Source organism: Mastigoproctus giganteus, chromosome 11, assembly GCF_048544385.1.
Source record: "Mastigoproctus giganteus isolate SK-2022 chromosome 11, ASM4854438v1, whole genome shotgun sequence".
NCBI lineage: Eukaryota > Metazoa > Arthropoda > Arachnida > Uropygi > Thelyphonidae > Mastigoproctus > Mastigoproctus giganteus.
The window spans coordinates 69580798-69599577 of NC_143585.1; the positions used below are offsets into that span (position 1 = coordinate 69580798).

At 39.5% G+C, this 18780-nt stretch overlaps 1 protein-coding gene and 1 pseudogene across 1 annotated transcript; both read right to left on the reverse strand.

Annotated features, from left to right (window-relative positions):
* Window positions 1-599: 599 nt before the first annotated feature.
* LOC150078097 (elongation factor 1-alpha-like) lies at window positions 600-1393 on the reverse strand (annotated as a pseudogene).
* A 3570-nt stretch (window positions 1394-4963) lies between these two features.
* Window positions 4964-16415, reverse strand: LOC150078098 (metabotropic glutamate receptor-like). Its single transcript, XM_090385433.1, has 5 exons — window positions 15829-16415; window positions 11283-12082; window positions 9533-10602; window positions 8474-8660; window positions 4964-5524 (listed from the first exon to the last, which is right to left on the reverse strand). The coding sequence occupies exons 1-5, from the start codon at window positions 16353-16355 to the stop codon at window positions 5427-5429; spliced, it is 2682 nt and encodes an 893-aa protein (XP_090241559.1). The 5' UTR covers window positions 16356-16415; the 3' UTR covers window positions 4964-5426.
* Window positions 16416-18780: the final 2365 nt, after the last annotated feature.

Consider the following 18780-nt stretch of genomic DNA (forward strand, 5'->3'; position numbering starts at 1 on the left):
TCTACCACGCTGGTCCAGTGCGGGTTGGCAGATCGACCGTATTCAGCAGTCAGGGGCTTGAACCCGGTCTATTCAAAGAGCGTGTGCTACTGCACTCCCACTCCTGACCACTCGGCTATGGAGGCCATCGTTCGTTGCGTAGAATTGTGGAAACATCCTTGGCAGATATAAAGGACTCGAACTACGGACATTGTATATGATACTGTAAAATGACCAAAATCATATCGTTGCATAGCGCTTTTATCTAATCTTGGCTTTAAAAAGCTGCTGGAAATACTCATGGTATTTTATCTCATCAACATCATTAACTAAGAAAAACTTTGTCAAAAAGTTTGGTTTTCGTTCCACCATAATAGGATGATGATGTGAATTTCAAAAGCTTATTTAGAACTCCACTTCCAAACATGTTCTTGGCATTGTTTATAGACTTTGAGGGTTCTTTTGATACCTTATGTTGGGAGAGCGTCCTGTGTTGTCTTAGGGAGACTTACTACCACTGATAGCTATATTTTCTGTTACGTAGCTACTTCGCTGATCGTTCTGTTACCAGCCATTCAAAACATATAAATTCTTTATTGCTGATAAGTACAGAACATGTACTAGAGACAATAATACTCATCACGGCGACATGGCCAGGAGTTTTGTAGAAGAGTCTTTCCTTCAGATTTACCACTTTTACGTTCAATTGTCCAGCCTTTGTACCACGACATATTGGTGCTAGGTTCCAGCAAGCATATTGTCTCCATTCCAGCCAGAAATTGGGACAAATGGTACTGTGGCAGGATTATAACCTATTTTTTTTTTCAGATACTTCCTTCTTGATTTCTTCAAAACGAGACTCACTAAAAGGTGATTCAGTTGTGTCCATTTTATTGACACCAACAATCATTTGCTTTACACCTAAAATGTAAGCAAGAAGAGCATGTTCACGAATTTGTCCATTTTTAGAGATTCCAGCTTCAAATTCTCCAGTTCCTGCTGCAATAATCAGCACAGCACAATCTGCTTGGGAAGTGCCAGTGATCATGTTCTTAATGAAATCCCTGGGGCCGTGAGCATCAATAACAGTCACATAGTATTTCTGAGTTTCAAATTTCCACAATGTTATGTCATATGTCAATTGTGATACCACGTTCTCTCTCTGCCTTTAGTTTATCTAAGACCCAGGCATACTTGAAAGAACCTTTTCCCATTTCTTGTGCCTCCTTTTCGAATTTCTCAATTGTTCTCTTGTCAATACAACCACATTTGTATATGAGATGGCCGGTAGTCGTAGATTTCCCAGAATCTACGTGTCCGATAACTACAATATTGATGTGGGTTTTTTCCTTTCCCATGTCTGTTGACTAGCTGTATCAAGTAGCAAACAAAGCCTCAACCGTGCCACGACAAGAAAGGACACATCATCAGTCTGTGTCAAGAACTGTCACTTGCAATTGCCATCACGGGTCAATTTTCAGGCCGCCTTGATCTGAATGATTGGCTGTCTAGCACTACTAAATTCGATGTCCAACAGTCAGCATATGCTGACAATCTCACTTTCCTTGTCAGTAATTCACGACCTGAAATTTGAACTGCACGCAAATACCATAATAGGCAGGCTTATTCTGAAATCTTCGGAAAACAAGCTCAAAATATATTCTTCAAATACAAAATTAACGCTCTTTAAGGGCAGACCGAATTATAACAGACATCCGATTGTAAAATTACACGCAAAACCTTTCCGATGGTAATGGCAACCACATATCCAGGACCCTGATTGATGATCGCTTTTCTTACAACCTTCGTATTCAACAATCAGACAATTTACAGCTACGCTTGTCCGTACCACTCGTCAGGACTGGAACCTAAATACAAGATATTTAGGTCTTTGCAGATCTGTAATTGCTCACACCCTCACTTTTGCAGCCACATTTTGATTCAAAAGAGCTAAACTTCTTACCGTTCAAGCAAAATTGACCTCCATACAGAAAGTTTTTCTGCTTGCCTTCCTGCATATCTGCAGAACTGTTTCTACCCTCGCTCTACAGGTCCTGGCAGGAACTCTTCCCTTAAATCTCTTAGTTGTCTTGTGCGGATTCTGTTACCGCATTAGACGTGGTAATGACACTGAATTTCATAATTTCGAGATTGATACTTCTGCTAGTCCTGCAAAAGGAAGGAAGTGTTGGGACTTTCTGTGGCAACAGAGATGGGCTGCCTCTTCTAAAGGCGCAATAATCGAAAACAATTCTTCGAATCGTCAATTACGTTACTATAAAACTGTTAGAACCTGGTTTCGCCAAATCTTTGTACTTCCTTCTTACTCTTTGGCCATGTATCCTTAAACTAAAAACTGTTTTACTTTAATCTCTCCGATACTGCCTTATGTGCATGGGCGTTGAAGAGGATTCTACTCACCACTTGCTAGGTTGTCTACTTTAAGAACAACCACTTCAACAGTATGACCCCAAAAATTGTTCCTGGAACCGAAAGTCAACTATCTCCTTGTAACGAGATCTTTATCACCGTCCAAAAGTTTTGCTAAACTCGGTTTTGAAACCAAAGCTCATTCCTTCTTAGGACGAGCTTCAATCGGTACAAACAAAGAATTTACAAACCCCAACATCTACTGCTTCTGATTGCAATATCTCAATTTCCATTATATCGTCGGCCCCTTCGGCATTTATTCCTGGGAGTTGCTGATATGGGATCTCTTCTCTCAGCTCCTGTTGCCTTACTCCAGCTCTGACGATCGATCCTTGACGTAACTCTGAGCTGTTGTCTTCCAGATGTCGATTGATGTCTCCGCCAATACAGTGTTTGATCTGAACGGAATTTTCTGCCACCGGGGCAGGGTTTCTCAGTGTGAGAAATCCCGGTTGGAGCAAATAGAGATAAAATTATTACATTTATTATTTCTGTTTTTATTGTTTAATTTAATTTTATTTTTTGTTCATACTAAGTATAGCTAAATGCACGATTTTTCATCATTCCCTGTCAATAAATCAGGGCGCCTACTTCGCTCTTCTTGGCCTTAGAGGACAATTTTATTATTTTTATTTAATGAATTTATTTTTTATTTTCTTATCCTATTCTGTAGATGGGATTCTGCTTGCAACATTGTCATTAGCGTTTTTCCCTGAGTGAGGAATCAGTGCGTATTAATCCTATCCTCTCGTGTAGCACAGTTGATAGAATAGCCGTCCTCCCCACCTCGCATGGAAAAGACCCGAGTTAGAGTAATGATGGAAGGAATTTATGGTCTTTTTTACAACGTGGCTGAGTTAGTCTGTCTCAGGCGGGGTAGCATGGTTTTTTCTCCCAGTACACGCATAGTTGTGGTCCGCCTTCCCGTGGTATGGCGGGTACTGGAGAGGCTTTCCAGATGATCGCCTTCTTGGTAGCACAGTGCCCAGAAACAACTAAACAACACAAACATAACACTGCACCCATTTCTGTTTTAAGAGCATCAGCGACTAAGGCCATATTGCTCAGTGTATATTGTCTGTAAATTGCGTGTGTTCTGAGGCTGATTTTTCTGTTTGCTGGACGAATATACGAGTTTCCGGAAGAAAACCATGTTAACTTCGCCTGACTAACTCAGCCAGTTGTGAAAAAGACATTTCTCGCGTGATCAACGGGATTCGAACTCAAGTTTTTCTCATCCAGTGTGACGTAGTAGGACGGCGATTCTACCACCTATGCTGCCCACCAGGGCACACATTTCTGGCTTTTCTACAGACTTATGAATCGTCACAGCGTTCAACCAAGACAGAGTTGAACTAACATTTAGGAGCCGCCCTACATAAGATATAATACTCGTCCAAGTTACTGTAAAAGTCCAAAATCCAGTAGGATTACCAATCTTCGGTAAAAGCCCGAAATTCGGACTATTACCACTCTGGTATCATAAAAATCCGAAATATCAAAAATGGTCTCTTCTAAATTTTAAACCATGACATACGGATTACCCCTTGTGCTCTTGTTTAAAATTCGGAGAGTACGATACCTTTTTTTTTTTTTTTTTTTTACGATTTCATTAGCATCAATACCGTGCATCTAAATTACTCCAACTACGTCGTTAAAAAATTGTGCACTTCTTCATATGCATGATTTCATTGGAGAAAATGTCATTTAAATACTCAAATCGAAATATAGTTTAACAGTTGTTTAACACATTCTTCAATATTTGGGCTTCTTTTTCTTTAATTTACTTTTAAATTTCAAATAAAACGTAATGATTTAAATACACAACGTAAGGGTCGTTCAAATGAAACATAGATTTTTGGAATAAAGAATTCTGAGACGCGTCTTGGTTAAAAGTAAACACTCGCAGCGTTGAGAGATCGGTCCTATCCTATCACCAGCGAGACCCATCGCAATGTGTAACCCCGGGTGAAACTAATGTCCTCCTCACCTCTTGGGTGAAAGTCACACCTCTGAGCATCTTAAAAGTTCAAATATTTGGTAATCATACGGCGACAGGTCAAGGCTGTAGGCAAGGTGTTGCGGGACTTCCCATCTATATCAACCACAGACTGGCCTGAATATTAAGGACTAAGTAAACGTTGTCATGTGACAAATATTCACTGATTGTTCAATCTACGTTCAATTGTTCAATTCAAATATTGCTGCAATGCATGGTGGACGCATTTGGATGAATTCAAGTTGTTCACAGCATGCAAACTATAGCCATCATTCTCGATTCCCACACTTCATGTTTCGTTTGAACAACCATTATACTCAAAACCCGTCCGAAACTATATACTCATTTATTCATTCCATTGCCGGTTTCTCATTTTAAATATACGATGTCAACTTTGGGGGAAAAAAAAAAAAAAAAAAAAAAGAGTCGAACCTTTTTTTACATAATACCACTAAACCTGTAAGAAACAGAATTAGAATAGAGTAAAAAAACTAATGCCATTTATTACATTAAGTATGATACTTTTATTGCTCTCTCTCGTTCTCTCCGCCCCCCCCCCCCCATTCTCTTAGTCTTCTGAAAAAAACTATGCCACTGGAAATCCGTCCTAACCATCAGCTATTTTAATGGCGTCCTCTGTACGCCAATATTGGTACCACTGCAATATAAGTGTTTATTATCCAACCCCAATCTTTGCCTCATAAATCTACCATCGTTTCTTCCTCTTCTTTTGTTATTATGCATAAGAGCTACGCATTTGCTCTACAAACCAGGATTGGCTTCTCAGTAAGAGCCAATAGTGTTGTTTGCGGAGTATATAACCCATTGGTGCAACAACTTCTTGTTCAAGTCCTTTTTCCTGCCTTCATAGCAATAGTTAGAAACCTCTTTCCAGTCTGAATCTCAGGCAAATACAAGAAAACTGCCTCCAGATTCTGGCATATCGTGTCCTCGGAAGATTCTCTTGTGGATGACTTAAGGAATGTTAGACTGTTAATTGGCCCCTATACAATTCTGTTTACATGGATGCCAAACTGTCTTTCTCTTCAGCATCTGTTACTGGAAGCTTAGAGGGCGCTGACTGTAAATTTAGTTTTACGTGTTCTGCATTACAACCTATAAAAATAAAAAAGCATAAATTAAATGATTTCTCCACAGTTATAGCCAATAAATTTATAAAGTTTCATCTGTACAATTAAATGACTACATCCCTCTAAAGCTCTAAGAGTACAATATTAAAGTACTGATAAAGTATTTCATAATGAACTATATTTCTCGCCCAACTAAAGATATTACTAAAATTTTAATCTCTAGAAATTAAAATATAGTAAAAAGGAAATGAATTTTATCTCAATATGTCAGGTACTATTGTAGGGATGAACCCTGTAAAAGTATTTATATATATATAAAAGATAAACTAGATGAAAGCTCTAAATATATACATACTAATAAAAATAAGTACCGGAATATAAAATCACTAGCGCTTTCGGGAGTACATCATTTTAAGGTTTCTTTCAACCCCTGATATACACTCAGTGATTACTGAATTATGATCACCTGTATCCATAATGGACTATGCTGCAGCTCGAGGTGAACAGCTTCATACTCTAGAGCAGTGGTAATTTGCATCTGGTCGTGAAAGTCAAAAGTAATAAGCAGCAGTTATGGAAACATACCATGGAGTCTCAAAAGGGCATTATTGTGGAGCTCTTCCGTCGGGTGCTTCCATCGAAAACGGCACGTTTTGTCGGTTGTTCACAGGCCACTCTGGTTAAGGCGTACAAAGAATGGTGTCGAATGGGTTAAACCACCTCCCACCGACAGACCTGTAAAGGATTGTGCAAGATGGGCGTTCGTGGTGAGCGAAGGGTGTAGCACGTTGTACGGGCTCAACAGCAATCAATCACTGTGCGACAGTTGACATCGCAATACAATATGGGGAATGGACATGTGTGGACATGTGGACACACATGGGGAATGGAAGAATATCCCAAATGACGATGTGCTGCACACTCATACGTATGCAGTTCCACAGCAGACAACCCAAGAGACACCCTCTCCTCGTCGTCGATCATTATTGACAGCGAATGCTGTGGTGTCAGCAACACGCTGGTTGGACACTGGAGAAATGGAAACGAATGTGCTGGTCGGATGAATCCAAATACCTGGTGCAGCAAGCCGAGTTTGCAGCTGCAGACTGATTGTGGCCATCTGTAGTTTCCCCCACTCTCCTTTTCAAACCAGTCCGAACACGTGCCACAACCAATCAACATCCATTACTAATGGATGTTAACTGGTTGTGGCACGTGTTCTGACTTGTTTGGAAGAGAGGGAAAATTACTCATGCCAATTCAGAAGAACAATGCTCACAGAAGCATCTTTAGAAAATATATTCAACAAAAACAAAATGAAGAGTAGAGAGACAGGTTATAAATTAACCCGACTGCCATCTTTTGAGGGTTCTAAAAGCCTAAGAAAGGTTTTGTAGAGAATCAACCCGAGATAATGGGACAATAATCCATGGTAGGGCGCATTTGAGAATTGTACAGAGAAAGTAGTTGTTTAGAAGAAAATTAAAGCCGAGAGCGAAAACGTAAACCCAGTTTGTTTAGACGCAAAGGTGGCAATATTTTTGCTTATGCCAAGAAAATTTAGAAGGTGAAGTAATCCCCAGTAAATGTATGTGGCCTTGTCTCTAAATCTGTGGGGTTTTGATGATGAGCATAGGGGACAACGGTTGTAAAAAGTTATCAATAGTTCCAAACACTATTCTGAAATGGCTAAGAATAGAACCTTGCTTCTTGTAAAAATGCTAATCATAGTCGATTCTCCTGGTCTCTTGCTGAAGGTACTGGCCACAACTTTTGTCCACATTCTTCAGTTAAGTTACAACCTTTTGGCTCTTGCTCTTTTGCATTCTCGCCTAAATATGAAGCTGACTTTTTATCATCTTGCCTGTACTCTAACTCTTGCATCGGCGATCTTCATTAAATATCCTCTTACTATACCGACAATTCCCTTTAATTCTTCTTTGTTTTTTGGACAAAACTCATAAAGAATCCTGAAAATCTAAACAGTCTCGATACCAATAAGTTTAAGTTACAACTCTTTTCTTCCACTGATATTTTTACATTTGTGTGGAAATTTGTTCATATCTGGCCAGTTCCATTAAAAAGTGACAAATCCCAGTAGTAGCCATTGTCCACCTCAATTCTTTCCAAAGTAATGTCGAAATACAACAACCTCCAACTCTTATACTCTTTTGAAACCTTCCATTTAATTTATCATGCCAATATGGATTCCAACAGTATCAATCCATTGGAGATATCTTGGTTTTGTTATTCATCTTTGGGTATATTCCTTGAAAACGTTTGGAGAATCTCAAATAGATGCTCTCAACATTCTAAGACTTTCGACAGTGCTTGGCATAAAGGACATTTAAACAAGAGTATTTTATTATCATCCCTCCAACTTTCGCAACCGGATAACCATTATTCTCTTTGACCGCTCGCTATATGATGATAGATTTCTTTGTCTTGAACTAATACTGGAATTCACCACAAGTTTATCTTATATCTTAAAGACTTTTCCTATTAAAAGTCTGTCCGTGGTTTTGTTGAAAGTAGTACAATACAGTCCACCTCCCACTTCTACGAAATCTATTTTACTGAAACAGCTACAACTTCTGGAATATCAATCACCTGCACCTTGAAAGCTAATTCTCCAGTTGGGAGTAGCAAACGCAGAACTTCATTCATTCCAAAACCCAGTCTTGTGTTGTTATATTAAATTAGATTTATTGATGTCACGATATTTTTTAAAAGAAATTTTTGACCCACCCATTCCAAATTCTTAAATAAAAGTGAGAACATTTCTGAATTCTTTATTGAATCTGTAATCGGCCTGGGATTTGGTTTCGAATCCTGGAAAGCGGTGGAAAGCCATTTCCTAGGATAAGTGAAGGTTGAGGAAATGTCAATATTACAACATAAAACGGGAAATGCACGTTAAAAATAAATCAAGTTTTCATCATGAAACGGAAGATGTATATCTCAGTTTACCTACCGTGGTTTGCTGAAGTACCACACGTACTGCTAGTTGGTGCTCTTTTATATGTGGCGCTATTCATTGTCAGCTTGCGAACATTTTTATCGGGATGAAAGACGATGATGTATATTTTTGGAGAGAATAGACAGAAGAGAGCCACATAGGCGCTCAGGGATGTAGAAATACACAGAGTGGTGATTTGAACCTGGAAGAAAAGCAGACTAAGTCTTAGAAAAGTACACACTCGGATAAATGCAAACAAAAAATCAGTTCTCAAGCTTAATATATCATTTTCGCTGTCTAACTAATTTGGTCGATGAGTGCACAATTGTTTTGTGAGATAACGTTTGGATGGTCTCGGAAAACATCGATTCATGGATTTGCTTTAGGATTGGACATAATCTGGTCGGTTTAAAATTGTACACTTTTCACTTTTGGCATTACGTATAAAAAAATACATATTTTTTTATTTACATTGCTTACTTTACGACTTGATTACACAGGCCCATGGAAGAGTGTCATCAGATACGTAACCAAATTTTATATGCAAACATAGCCCTTAACTTTCCTCTAGATGAAAGAGACCATGCCAAGTTTTGCTTTTTAGAGATCTAGGATATTGCGAACGGACAGGCAAGCAAATTTTTCAAATTGTGTATTAACAAGTGACCCAAAATTATTAGTTATATACTTTACCATTAAAGCATATTGGAATTAAATAATTAAACGCTTTTAACCACAGGATACGGTTTCCACAGCGTACATAATCCCATAAAGCATTGCGATTATTTGCATAACATTGGTTAAATGACAGTTACGATATCAACAAATACTATACCATTAAGTTCTTAGTCCTTACGATCTCTCATCGCAATGCCAGCGTATTGTGTCTGTAAATTGCAAATTCCATGGTCGGGTTGCTGTTTTGTTGATGAAAACCCGACTTCCGAGGAGGCCGTATTTTTCGGCATCCTCCCGAGACCGATAAACATGGCCACCGTGCCTTAAACTTCAAAGGGTGAATTCCTTACTGCTACATAAGAATATCATAATATCATTAATTGAGAAATGTCATACCTCAAATGAGTTTCCGGTACCAAAATAGATCGGTACGAAGGCCAGCCAGATGATGCATGTTGTATACATTGTAAAACCAATGAACTTTGACTCGTTGAAATTTTCTGGAATTTTTCTAGTCTTAACGGCATACACGGTGCACACAATGATCAGGATCATGTTATAGGTGAGAGAGATGAGGAAACTGGAGTCTCTTATGCTGCACTTGAGGATCACTTCGTCTCTTTTACCATCTGGGTAGTACTGATGGGTCCCCGGCGGTTCGATGATGAACCACACAGCAGTAGCTGCCACCTGCACAAACATCAGCACGAGGGTGATCAGGACCTGCGATTTGGGGCTGATGAAACTGGGACGCCTGGCCGACTTCCTGGCACTGTCGAATATCCGAGAAATTCGATTGGTCTTCGTCAGAAGGGCCGAGTACATAACGGAGAAACCGAATCCGACGCCGAATCGCTGAAAGCCGCATACGATTGGGGTGGGCTTAGACAGTAGCACGAAAGTCATGAAGTGGCAGAAGAGGATGCCGCCCAATAACATGTAACTGAGTTCACGACCTGCCGCCTTCACTATGGGGGTGTCGTTACTTTTGATGAAAATGTTGATAACGATTGTAGTGAGGATGATCCCCACCGACGAAATCACCATCGGCACGATGGAGAAGGGAGTGTCCCACCGCATATGCTGCTGAATCAGATCGTAACAGCTGCGTTTGTGAGGGTACGGCCACCGGCCGTGGCCGCAGTCCTGACAGGTAAATTCGTCAACGAGGAACTCCCAAGGGTCACACCGGTGACAGATCCAGCAACAGATATCCCCCGACTGCATGATCTTCACCTCTCCTGCTTTACACGGTAAGCTGCACACGGATGTGGGAACAGAGCGCTGTCCCTTCGACCACGAAACATTCTCCAAGTCCAGACGAAGCCCATCAAACCACCTGCCCACTACCTTGTACTCGTACGCCGTCTTGTTCGTCTTGTTGGGAAGATACTGGTAATTGTAGATGGTGTAGCGCCCAAGACCATCGCCCTGCTGATTGAACTTCACCTGGCTTCCGGAGATATCTGTAAGAGAGGAAAATGAGGTGTTTTGGTGCACTAAGGTACTACCAAAGAGATAAATGCATGAAACAAGTTATATATGATGCGTTAAACAATTAGTTGATATATTTAGACGTGTATATCTTTTCAAAGTTTTTCAGATTGTATATCTTTTCATCTTTGGCGGACACTTTTTCTAAATTTGATTATCGATGTTCAAGAGAGCTACAAATTTTGGAAAGTTCTTTTACTTTTTCTAGTTTAACTAAACATGTACTTTGCTGACACTTAACGATTGAAAATAACTCATAAGCGAGAATTAACCATAAAAGAACGTGAAATGCATCTTACCGGCAGAGACTGACTTATACAAAAGTCTTTACCCGAATAACACCAGCAAGCAGCAGTTATTTTTAAATTGGGACTGTAAGAATCTAAACTGAATTAAAGTGATGAATACTTAAAATGCACTTTCAGGATCATGGGCATTATTTTCATTGTTGTTTTAAGTGACTGAGTCACACGTTTGCCATTGGGTATCTTTTAGAACTAAAGACAAGATAACGAAGGTCATGGGGTGTTAATCTATCGTGCCTATAAATTCCTTGGTCGTTTGCTTGTTTAATGGCACTGAGTTTTCAGTGTCGCTAAACACTCGAGTTTTGAGAAGACAGTAATATGTGAGTACAATGTTACGAACTTACCTGTGAAAAACACGTTCAATAAGTAGTCTTTGTATAGCTCTCCACCGTCGAGATCCCTCATGGCGTCGCAGTAGTTTCCCTCTTGGGAGTCACAGAGTTCTGTCCATACTGTATGAAGAGCATGGGCGAATGCGTAAACGGCATCTATAACGAACTGTACCTTCGACTCCTGAGTGTATCCAACACTGCCGGTCAGTTCCAGATTGGGCGAACAAACGGGCGATTCTGCCTTTTCATCGCCGCCACTTTGAGGTACTTTGCACGAAAAGAAACTCTCCCAGTATTCTGAAAACCAGGGATTCCTCTTGTTGGACAGAGGAGTAAGATTCTTCATGTAGTAGTCGAACTCCTCGACGACCTTCGACTGTAGTTCAACAGTAATTGCACCTTCGGCCACCGACTCCACACCCTCCACTAATTTCTCTTGTTTCCCCCATCCATCACTGGCCACCCAGGTGAAAATATTTTCCGTGTCCGCCCTCTTGGCGGCCTCCAAGACGCCGCGTGCGTCTTCGGCGCGCACGAACAGAACCACCACCTTGGCGGTGGACTTCTGCAGGAGATTCTGAAAAATCTGGTCGAATATTTCCGAAGTGGCCGAGTGAGGGACTTTCTCGTTGATTGCGATGCAGATATTCCTTGCGCGTGCCTCCCTCTGAAACGCTGTCATTCCGGAATCCCCGTACTGTCCTTCAGATGACACAATGGACACGTAGGACCAGTTGAATCTTTCGACAACATCCACCAATGCAATAGCCTGGAAGGTATCTGGGGGAACCGTACGGGCGAAGAAGTCGTACCTAGGAAATTAAAAGAAAAGAAAAATACTTTAAAAATGAACTCAATTGTATTGTTGGCTCATGCATGTCTATGACACTTCATGGGCTCAGGAGTGAGATTTCCCCTATGTAAAGAAGCTTGGTAGAGCGGTATCAGACACATCAGAAGTGTGTTTAAAAATATTTTTCTCTTTAAGTGTACTTCTGGGAGAGTATACGCCGATTTAAAATAATTAAGATTTTTTTGTGAAGCGCAAATCGAATTGTTATTAGTCTTTGAAGTTTTAATTTCACACTTGTATAAATAGCTGGATATAACGAATGCAGACAAGGTCATCTATTACGATACACACATACAGTACACACCTCGGAATGCCATGGTGTTCGTGCCTCTTCTGAGGATGGTTCAAACATGAACGAGAATTTTTTCTTAGGGTATGAAATTTACGGAATGCAACCAATAAATTAACCTGGATCATTTCTTGATAGTCTTGAAAAAGGCTACTATGCAATAGCATTGTTCCTAGACTTATCTAAATCTTTCGATTGCATTAATCATAATCTGCTATTCACCAAACTCAACAACAGCTTTGGCTTGAGAGGGAAATTAACCTACTCAAAGATTATCCATTCATCCAAATCAGTTTGATTCGAATATTCGTGATTTTTTCAGAAGAGTACCTCAAGGCTCACTTCTTCATAGATTCTTCACTTCAGGTCTTCACTCCTAGATATATATTTTTTTCATTTCTCTTTCTCTTCTAGATATTCTTTTCATCATGAAGTTCTCCACGTTCCTCCATCTACCCACCTAGTTGCATAGGCTGATGATATTTTCCTTCAAATTAAATGCAAAGATTCTAACCAGCAACGCAAAAGGGTGAATGAAACCAAGTTTTTGGAAATCTGGCTAACCAATAAAGAAAGCTGGGATAAAGAAATGCCCACGATACGCAACAAGACTTCGTCACATGCAGAAATCCTTTCCTAAGTCTGTTTGGGTATATACTTCCCTTCTCAGAATATTCTTTCTCTTTAATCAATAAATGAAGACAGATGAAAAGGATCAGTTCTTTTTTTTTTTAATACAGTAGAATTTCATGGGCAAATATTATAAGACTTAAAGACATTATTGCGAAGCCAAAAGAGCAGCAGGAGAAAACCTTTAAAAAACTATTACACAAATATTTTTCAGCATTTATGAAAATTTAATGAAAAAATTGGGTATAAAATCAGACCCTATAGTGTTGGAAACGGGTAGACTATTTTCCTTTTTAATGAATTTCAGAATTCGTGCGAAGGAAGAGAAATAACTACCTTTGAAAAGGCTTGAAGGCCAAGAGGCCTCACCAAAAGGTTCGGCATAATTTGAATTCTAACAAATATGGGCCAAATTGATGCTCGTGTGAGTTTGACCCACGCGTGGGTCAATTTTAACACCTACGAGGATCAATTGTAAGAGAAATAAACTGAAGGGAAATTACTCCTAAATACCAAAGAGATTTTGTTAGTTTAACGTTTTCATGTTCCAAAGGATTACGAAATTGTTGCAGAAGATTCATATCAGCACAGCTTTATTCATAAGAAATGTAGTCTCTCTTTTCTTCATGTTCTAATCTTAATTCCAATTTACAAGGGGAAGAAGTGATCCATTGGCTAAAAATTAAGTTTCATACTTAAGTAGAATTGATGGTTTTCTAATGGTTTTATCCAAGAAGAGTTCCAACAATAGTCGAAAGATTTTTGAAGAAGGAATACTGTATATAGATTAATAAAGTAATGCTAAGGGTGGCCTTTTAAAATTGTTTCAAAAAGAAACATTTTTATACGCCTTAAAGGTAGTTTAACTGAACAAACGTATAAGTGGAAAATAAAATCAGTGACCTCCAAGTGACAAAAATGGGATGAACAGAAATCAACGCTCAAACATAGTTTTTTTTTTCCTTTTCAGAAAAAAATAGTAGAAAGTGAAAAACTGCATATCAGGCAATACCTGCGGTGAAAATCTTTCTGTTCTCATAACTGTACAAGGTCACAGTGTGGTGAAAAAAGGGCAGGAGATTCTCCAGATGAACAGAATGAGCCGTATTCATTGGATGACTCTTTCAATACCGAAGTGATGAGTTCACGTTTTGAAAGAGGAAAGCTCACTGAAATTGCTGCCGAAGAAAACGGATGTGCGTAGGTAGAGTTAAGTGGAGACTTGGAACGATGCGTGAAGAAAAAGCTGTTGACCTGTTACAATTATCAAGCTGCCAATGTCGTAGTTCATAAGCGCTTTGTCTGTGTATTACAAAGGTTCCCCCACCTTTAAATCGCGACTTATAAATCAGATGTACTAGATTTTATCGATGCAAACATTGAATTACAATCAATACGAAAGGAATTTTGCCGATACTGTCTTAAATTTCGCAATGTTGGAGTATTAGAGCTTCCCATATTTTGCTGAGTATCAGGACTGACTTTGCGTTGACAGCTGAACACCAGCTGTAATAACTCCACACTTCAGGTAAGTCAGTGCAGATATTAATGTATTATTTATTACTTAATCAGTTTGTTGTCTAGGTTCAACAGTTTCCTATTATTCGCTGTCTTGCCCCAATGGAGATAATACAATCAAACATCGTATAGCTGGGCTTTCACTCAAAGTCAAAGATTATTCAAAGACAAAGGTCAAAGACTACTCAGGGTCCAAAATTTTGACAACTCTGACTATTTTGATCTCTTTACTTACCTCGGCATTAGTTTACTACAATAGATTGTGTTCAAGTGGCCTTAACTTTCGTCCAGAAGAACTTCGATGGTTGATTATGGTTATATCAAAAACTTTCAACCCCCTCGGATACGTTGACGAGGGAAAATTATCCTAGGAGGAGAAGGAAGTGTTAAGTGCGAAATATTAAGGTGGGTTTTTCTGAGGAATGACTAAAAGTAAGTCATACTGGTTGCTGTTGATTTGTTTAGCAGGATGCTAAGTAGCTTCTAGAAACAGATGAAGTCCGAGTGCTTATTAAGGCAAAGCTTTCAAACCATTAACGAATGTACAGATGATAGAAAGGGGGTATATTTCTCAGATATAATTTGCGTCCCTTAAGTTTAAAGATACGTACAGTATGTAGTTAGTAATTAAAAAACTAGAAATACTGGAGAAATTTCATTATATTAATAAGAGACTTTGAACATTCACAAATACACAATTTTTGTAATTTTAAAAATTAACAGTAATCAGAGTATAGGGAGACAACTTCATCACACGTGCACAGCCTCATCACGCGTACAATGTACAAATGCCTTTACGTTATATCTGTACTTGAACGATATCTTCAAGGCGGGTCAAAACACGAAATTTCCAATTTTAGAATGATCAATCCCTTTAATACCTGCTGCATCATTTAAGAAAATTTTATAGCATATTAAGATGATAAACGCATGGCAAATACTGAATTGTTTTCAAGGGAAAAACTATTTGCCTCCATCTTTCATTATGAGAGAAATTTCAAGCTTTCAGAACAATTCGGATACGCAATGGAACTGTTGAAATTACCATCAATTCTACACGTGGAGGTATACACAATCAATTAGTTTAAAGTTACATTGTATTCGAAACCTTTCTGGCGAATTATGGCAGCATAAACTAAAATACATCGCACAGGCATTTGCAGCCACTGTACGCATGGTGACACTAAGTACGATGCAACCAACGTGTACCGCTAATAGATTTACAGACAAGAAATGTCACCTTACTTCCCTCGAGTTGTTGACCTTACCTGGTTTTATCACTTAGGGTTGTTCCAGTGGATGCCGGACTAATCTGCGGTATTCGAAACAACCTCAGGAGGTTAGCGACTTGTAGTGACACCTCACTGTATGAACCTCCAACAACACCGCTGATTGCTTTATTAGTGAACTTTAACCTCGGCGAACTACCGTCTTGGCAATCGAATGAGGACGCGTCCACCGTATTTAAAGAGTTTCTAATGAATTCCAGTGACTGGTTGAGGGCGTAGATATCGCTGGAACACGTGTCGAGGATGATAGCACCGAGTTTTATTCCTTTCAATAGGAGCGGGTCCTGGTTGATTTTGTCTATTGCGAACAACATTGCCTCTAACCTTTGAATACCTCGATCTTTGTTGATCTCCCCACATCTAGTTCTAATACCTTTCTGATGCACGGGAAAGAGACCTCCTAAGATTATATCACCGCTCAAGTGCACTTTATTACCTTCTGCTCCACTACTGATCACAGTTGTCCAGAAAAGGATCAACGGGAGAGACCGCACCTTCCTCAACATCGTTCACCAATCGCAGTCAAATACGCCTGCAGGACCAAAAACCTCGGGGGCAGTCCAGTGATACCGGTGATCCTTCTTCATCCTGAAAAACAACAAGCAGTTAGTGTCTATAATAAAATTACCAAAAGCTCTTAATATCGCTGACTACAAACGTGTAAAGAAATAGCTCGCATTACTTCGCTACATGTTCCGTTTCAATTAATTGTCAGTCATTCTCCTGTGATCGTAAATAAATAGTGCAAAAGAGTAATCGCTTCCAGTATGCCTTGTAGTTATTTTATGAATGTGAGGCTCAAGGGTGGATGGTGAAGAAATAAAGTTATGGTATTAGGATGAAAAATAAACTAAGACAGGGGATGAACATAAGGAATTGAGAAGTGACAGGTGAGGAATCAAAAATTAAAAATTTGTGGGGCGTCCCACTTTCCGTTCCTTATTAACAAGTTCTTCAATTGCAAATATTTTACGTCAGCACTCATTATACGCATCCTTATCAATGCTGAGCGAGCGCTTCATTAGGCTCACCACTCTTTTCACGAAATGGACTGCTCCTTCAGTACCAGCGTCACCGAGTTTATACCATGCGATATAAAACAGGAGGGCAGATACGTAGGGATGATGCATGTGTGCAATTCATTGCGATAACGGGTAAGATGAAAGATTTAAGTGAGTTTAAACGTGATATGGTAGTTGGAATAAAACGTGCCGTGCCGGTATGAGAAATTCTGAAACTGCAACTCTGCTGGGGTTTTCAAGTATACAGTGTCTCGGGCATATCCAGATTGATCCAAAAACAACAGTAGTAACCAAAGGGGCACTTCAAAACACAAGCTCATCGTAACTTGTCACGGACGGGACACGGCAGCCGACGATCGAACCAGGTTCCACTCACGTTAGCAAAAAACAAGGTGTGGTTACAGTCGACTCATGAACACAAACACTAGACAGTGGAGGATTAGAAATTGTCTGTTCTGACGAATCCCGGTTCCTGCTGTTTCAACCTGATGTAAGGACCAGAATATGGGGAAAAGCACGAGTTCATGGAGCCATCCTACCAGCTACTAACAGTGCACACTGTTTTGGCGGTGTAATGGTGTGAATAGTGTTTTCGTGGTGCACATTGAGCTCCTTGATACGAATGGAGCAGTTTTTGCATGTCAAAAGTTATCTGGAAATTGTTTCTGATCAGACCCATTCTTTCATGGAAGCAGTGCATCTAAGTATGGATGAATTAATGGCGAACGAGATCAGGCGCAAGGGTGTCTAAGTATATGTGCCTTGAGTGGCCGGGGTTGAAGCCCGTGACTGCTGAATACGGTACTGCTTCATGTATTCTCTCTGCCTTGTGAACTATGACCGTGTGGCCGTCCCGGAGTATAAACAAAAAATTTATTTATTTATTATTTATAATGCGTCACGGCACAAGGCCACAGCTAGTTCCAGGAACATGACAATAAATCCAGCCTATTGTAGCGCCCTCCGAATTCACGAGATCTCAAACGAATTGAGCACCTGTGGGATGAGGTGAAACGAGCTCTTTGGAGTAGAGATCCGCAACCATACAATTTGAACAACTGTGGGAAACAGTTAAGTCTAAATGGACCAGTGTCCCTGTGGAACGCTTTCGCCACTTCGTTTCTATACTACGACGAATCAGGCAGTTATACTCACTATTAGGCAAGTATATCTAATAAAGTGGCCGCTCAATGTATGTTCATTTCCCTTTAAATCTGTTCTTCATACATCATCAAGAAATCTGTTGTTTGGTAGAATATCAATAAGTCCTATAAGCAGATTAGACGGTAGCTAATGACCAATAAAAATTTTAGACATGATGAATGCTGCAATATGCTTTGATATGTTAAAGGAGAGAGAGAACATTTGCCAGTCGTCTCTCATTGGGTCAAACTTTGGTAAAACGAAGACGTTGAATATCTGTTTCATTCAGCATAGTATATCTGTCACTTTTCCAATGTTGTGTGTGATTGTCCCTGATCTAACCCCGTATGACTTTTTTTCTGTGTAGGTGAGAAAGGAAGATGTGTATAAGTGTATCTACAAGCCAAGAAACTTGGACAAAATGTGAAAAAACAAAAAAAAATATTTCCATTAAATTTCTGAAGATACTCCACGAATTGGTGGGCTCCTCTCCACGGTTCGTGGTGAGAAACCCACCAACTGGATGAGGAGATGTGTTGACTAATAGCTGGTGCTTATGTTGCAATTTTTAATCTGCGACATAAATCTGTATTAAATACTCTATCACTGACAGTTTATTTAATCAAATGTATGATTCTTAACCGTTATTTGCCGCTGTTTTGACCCTACGTTTTGTAATTTTCATAAATTCTATGATCAGTTCATTAATCCCAGTTTAGGTACTGCTCTTATGCCTCATGATTATTTCTAACAGTAAACGAACACA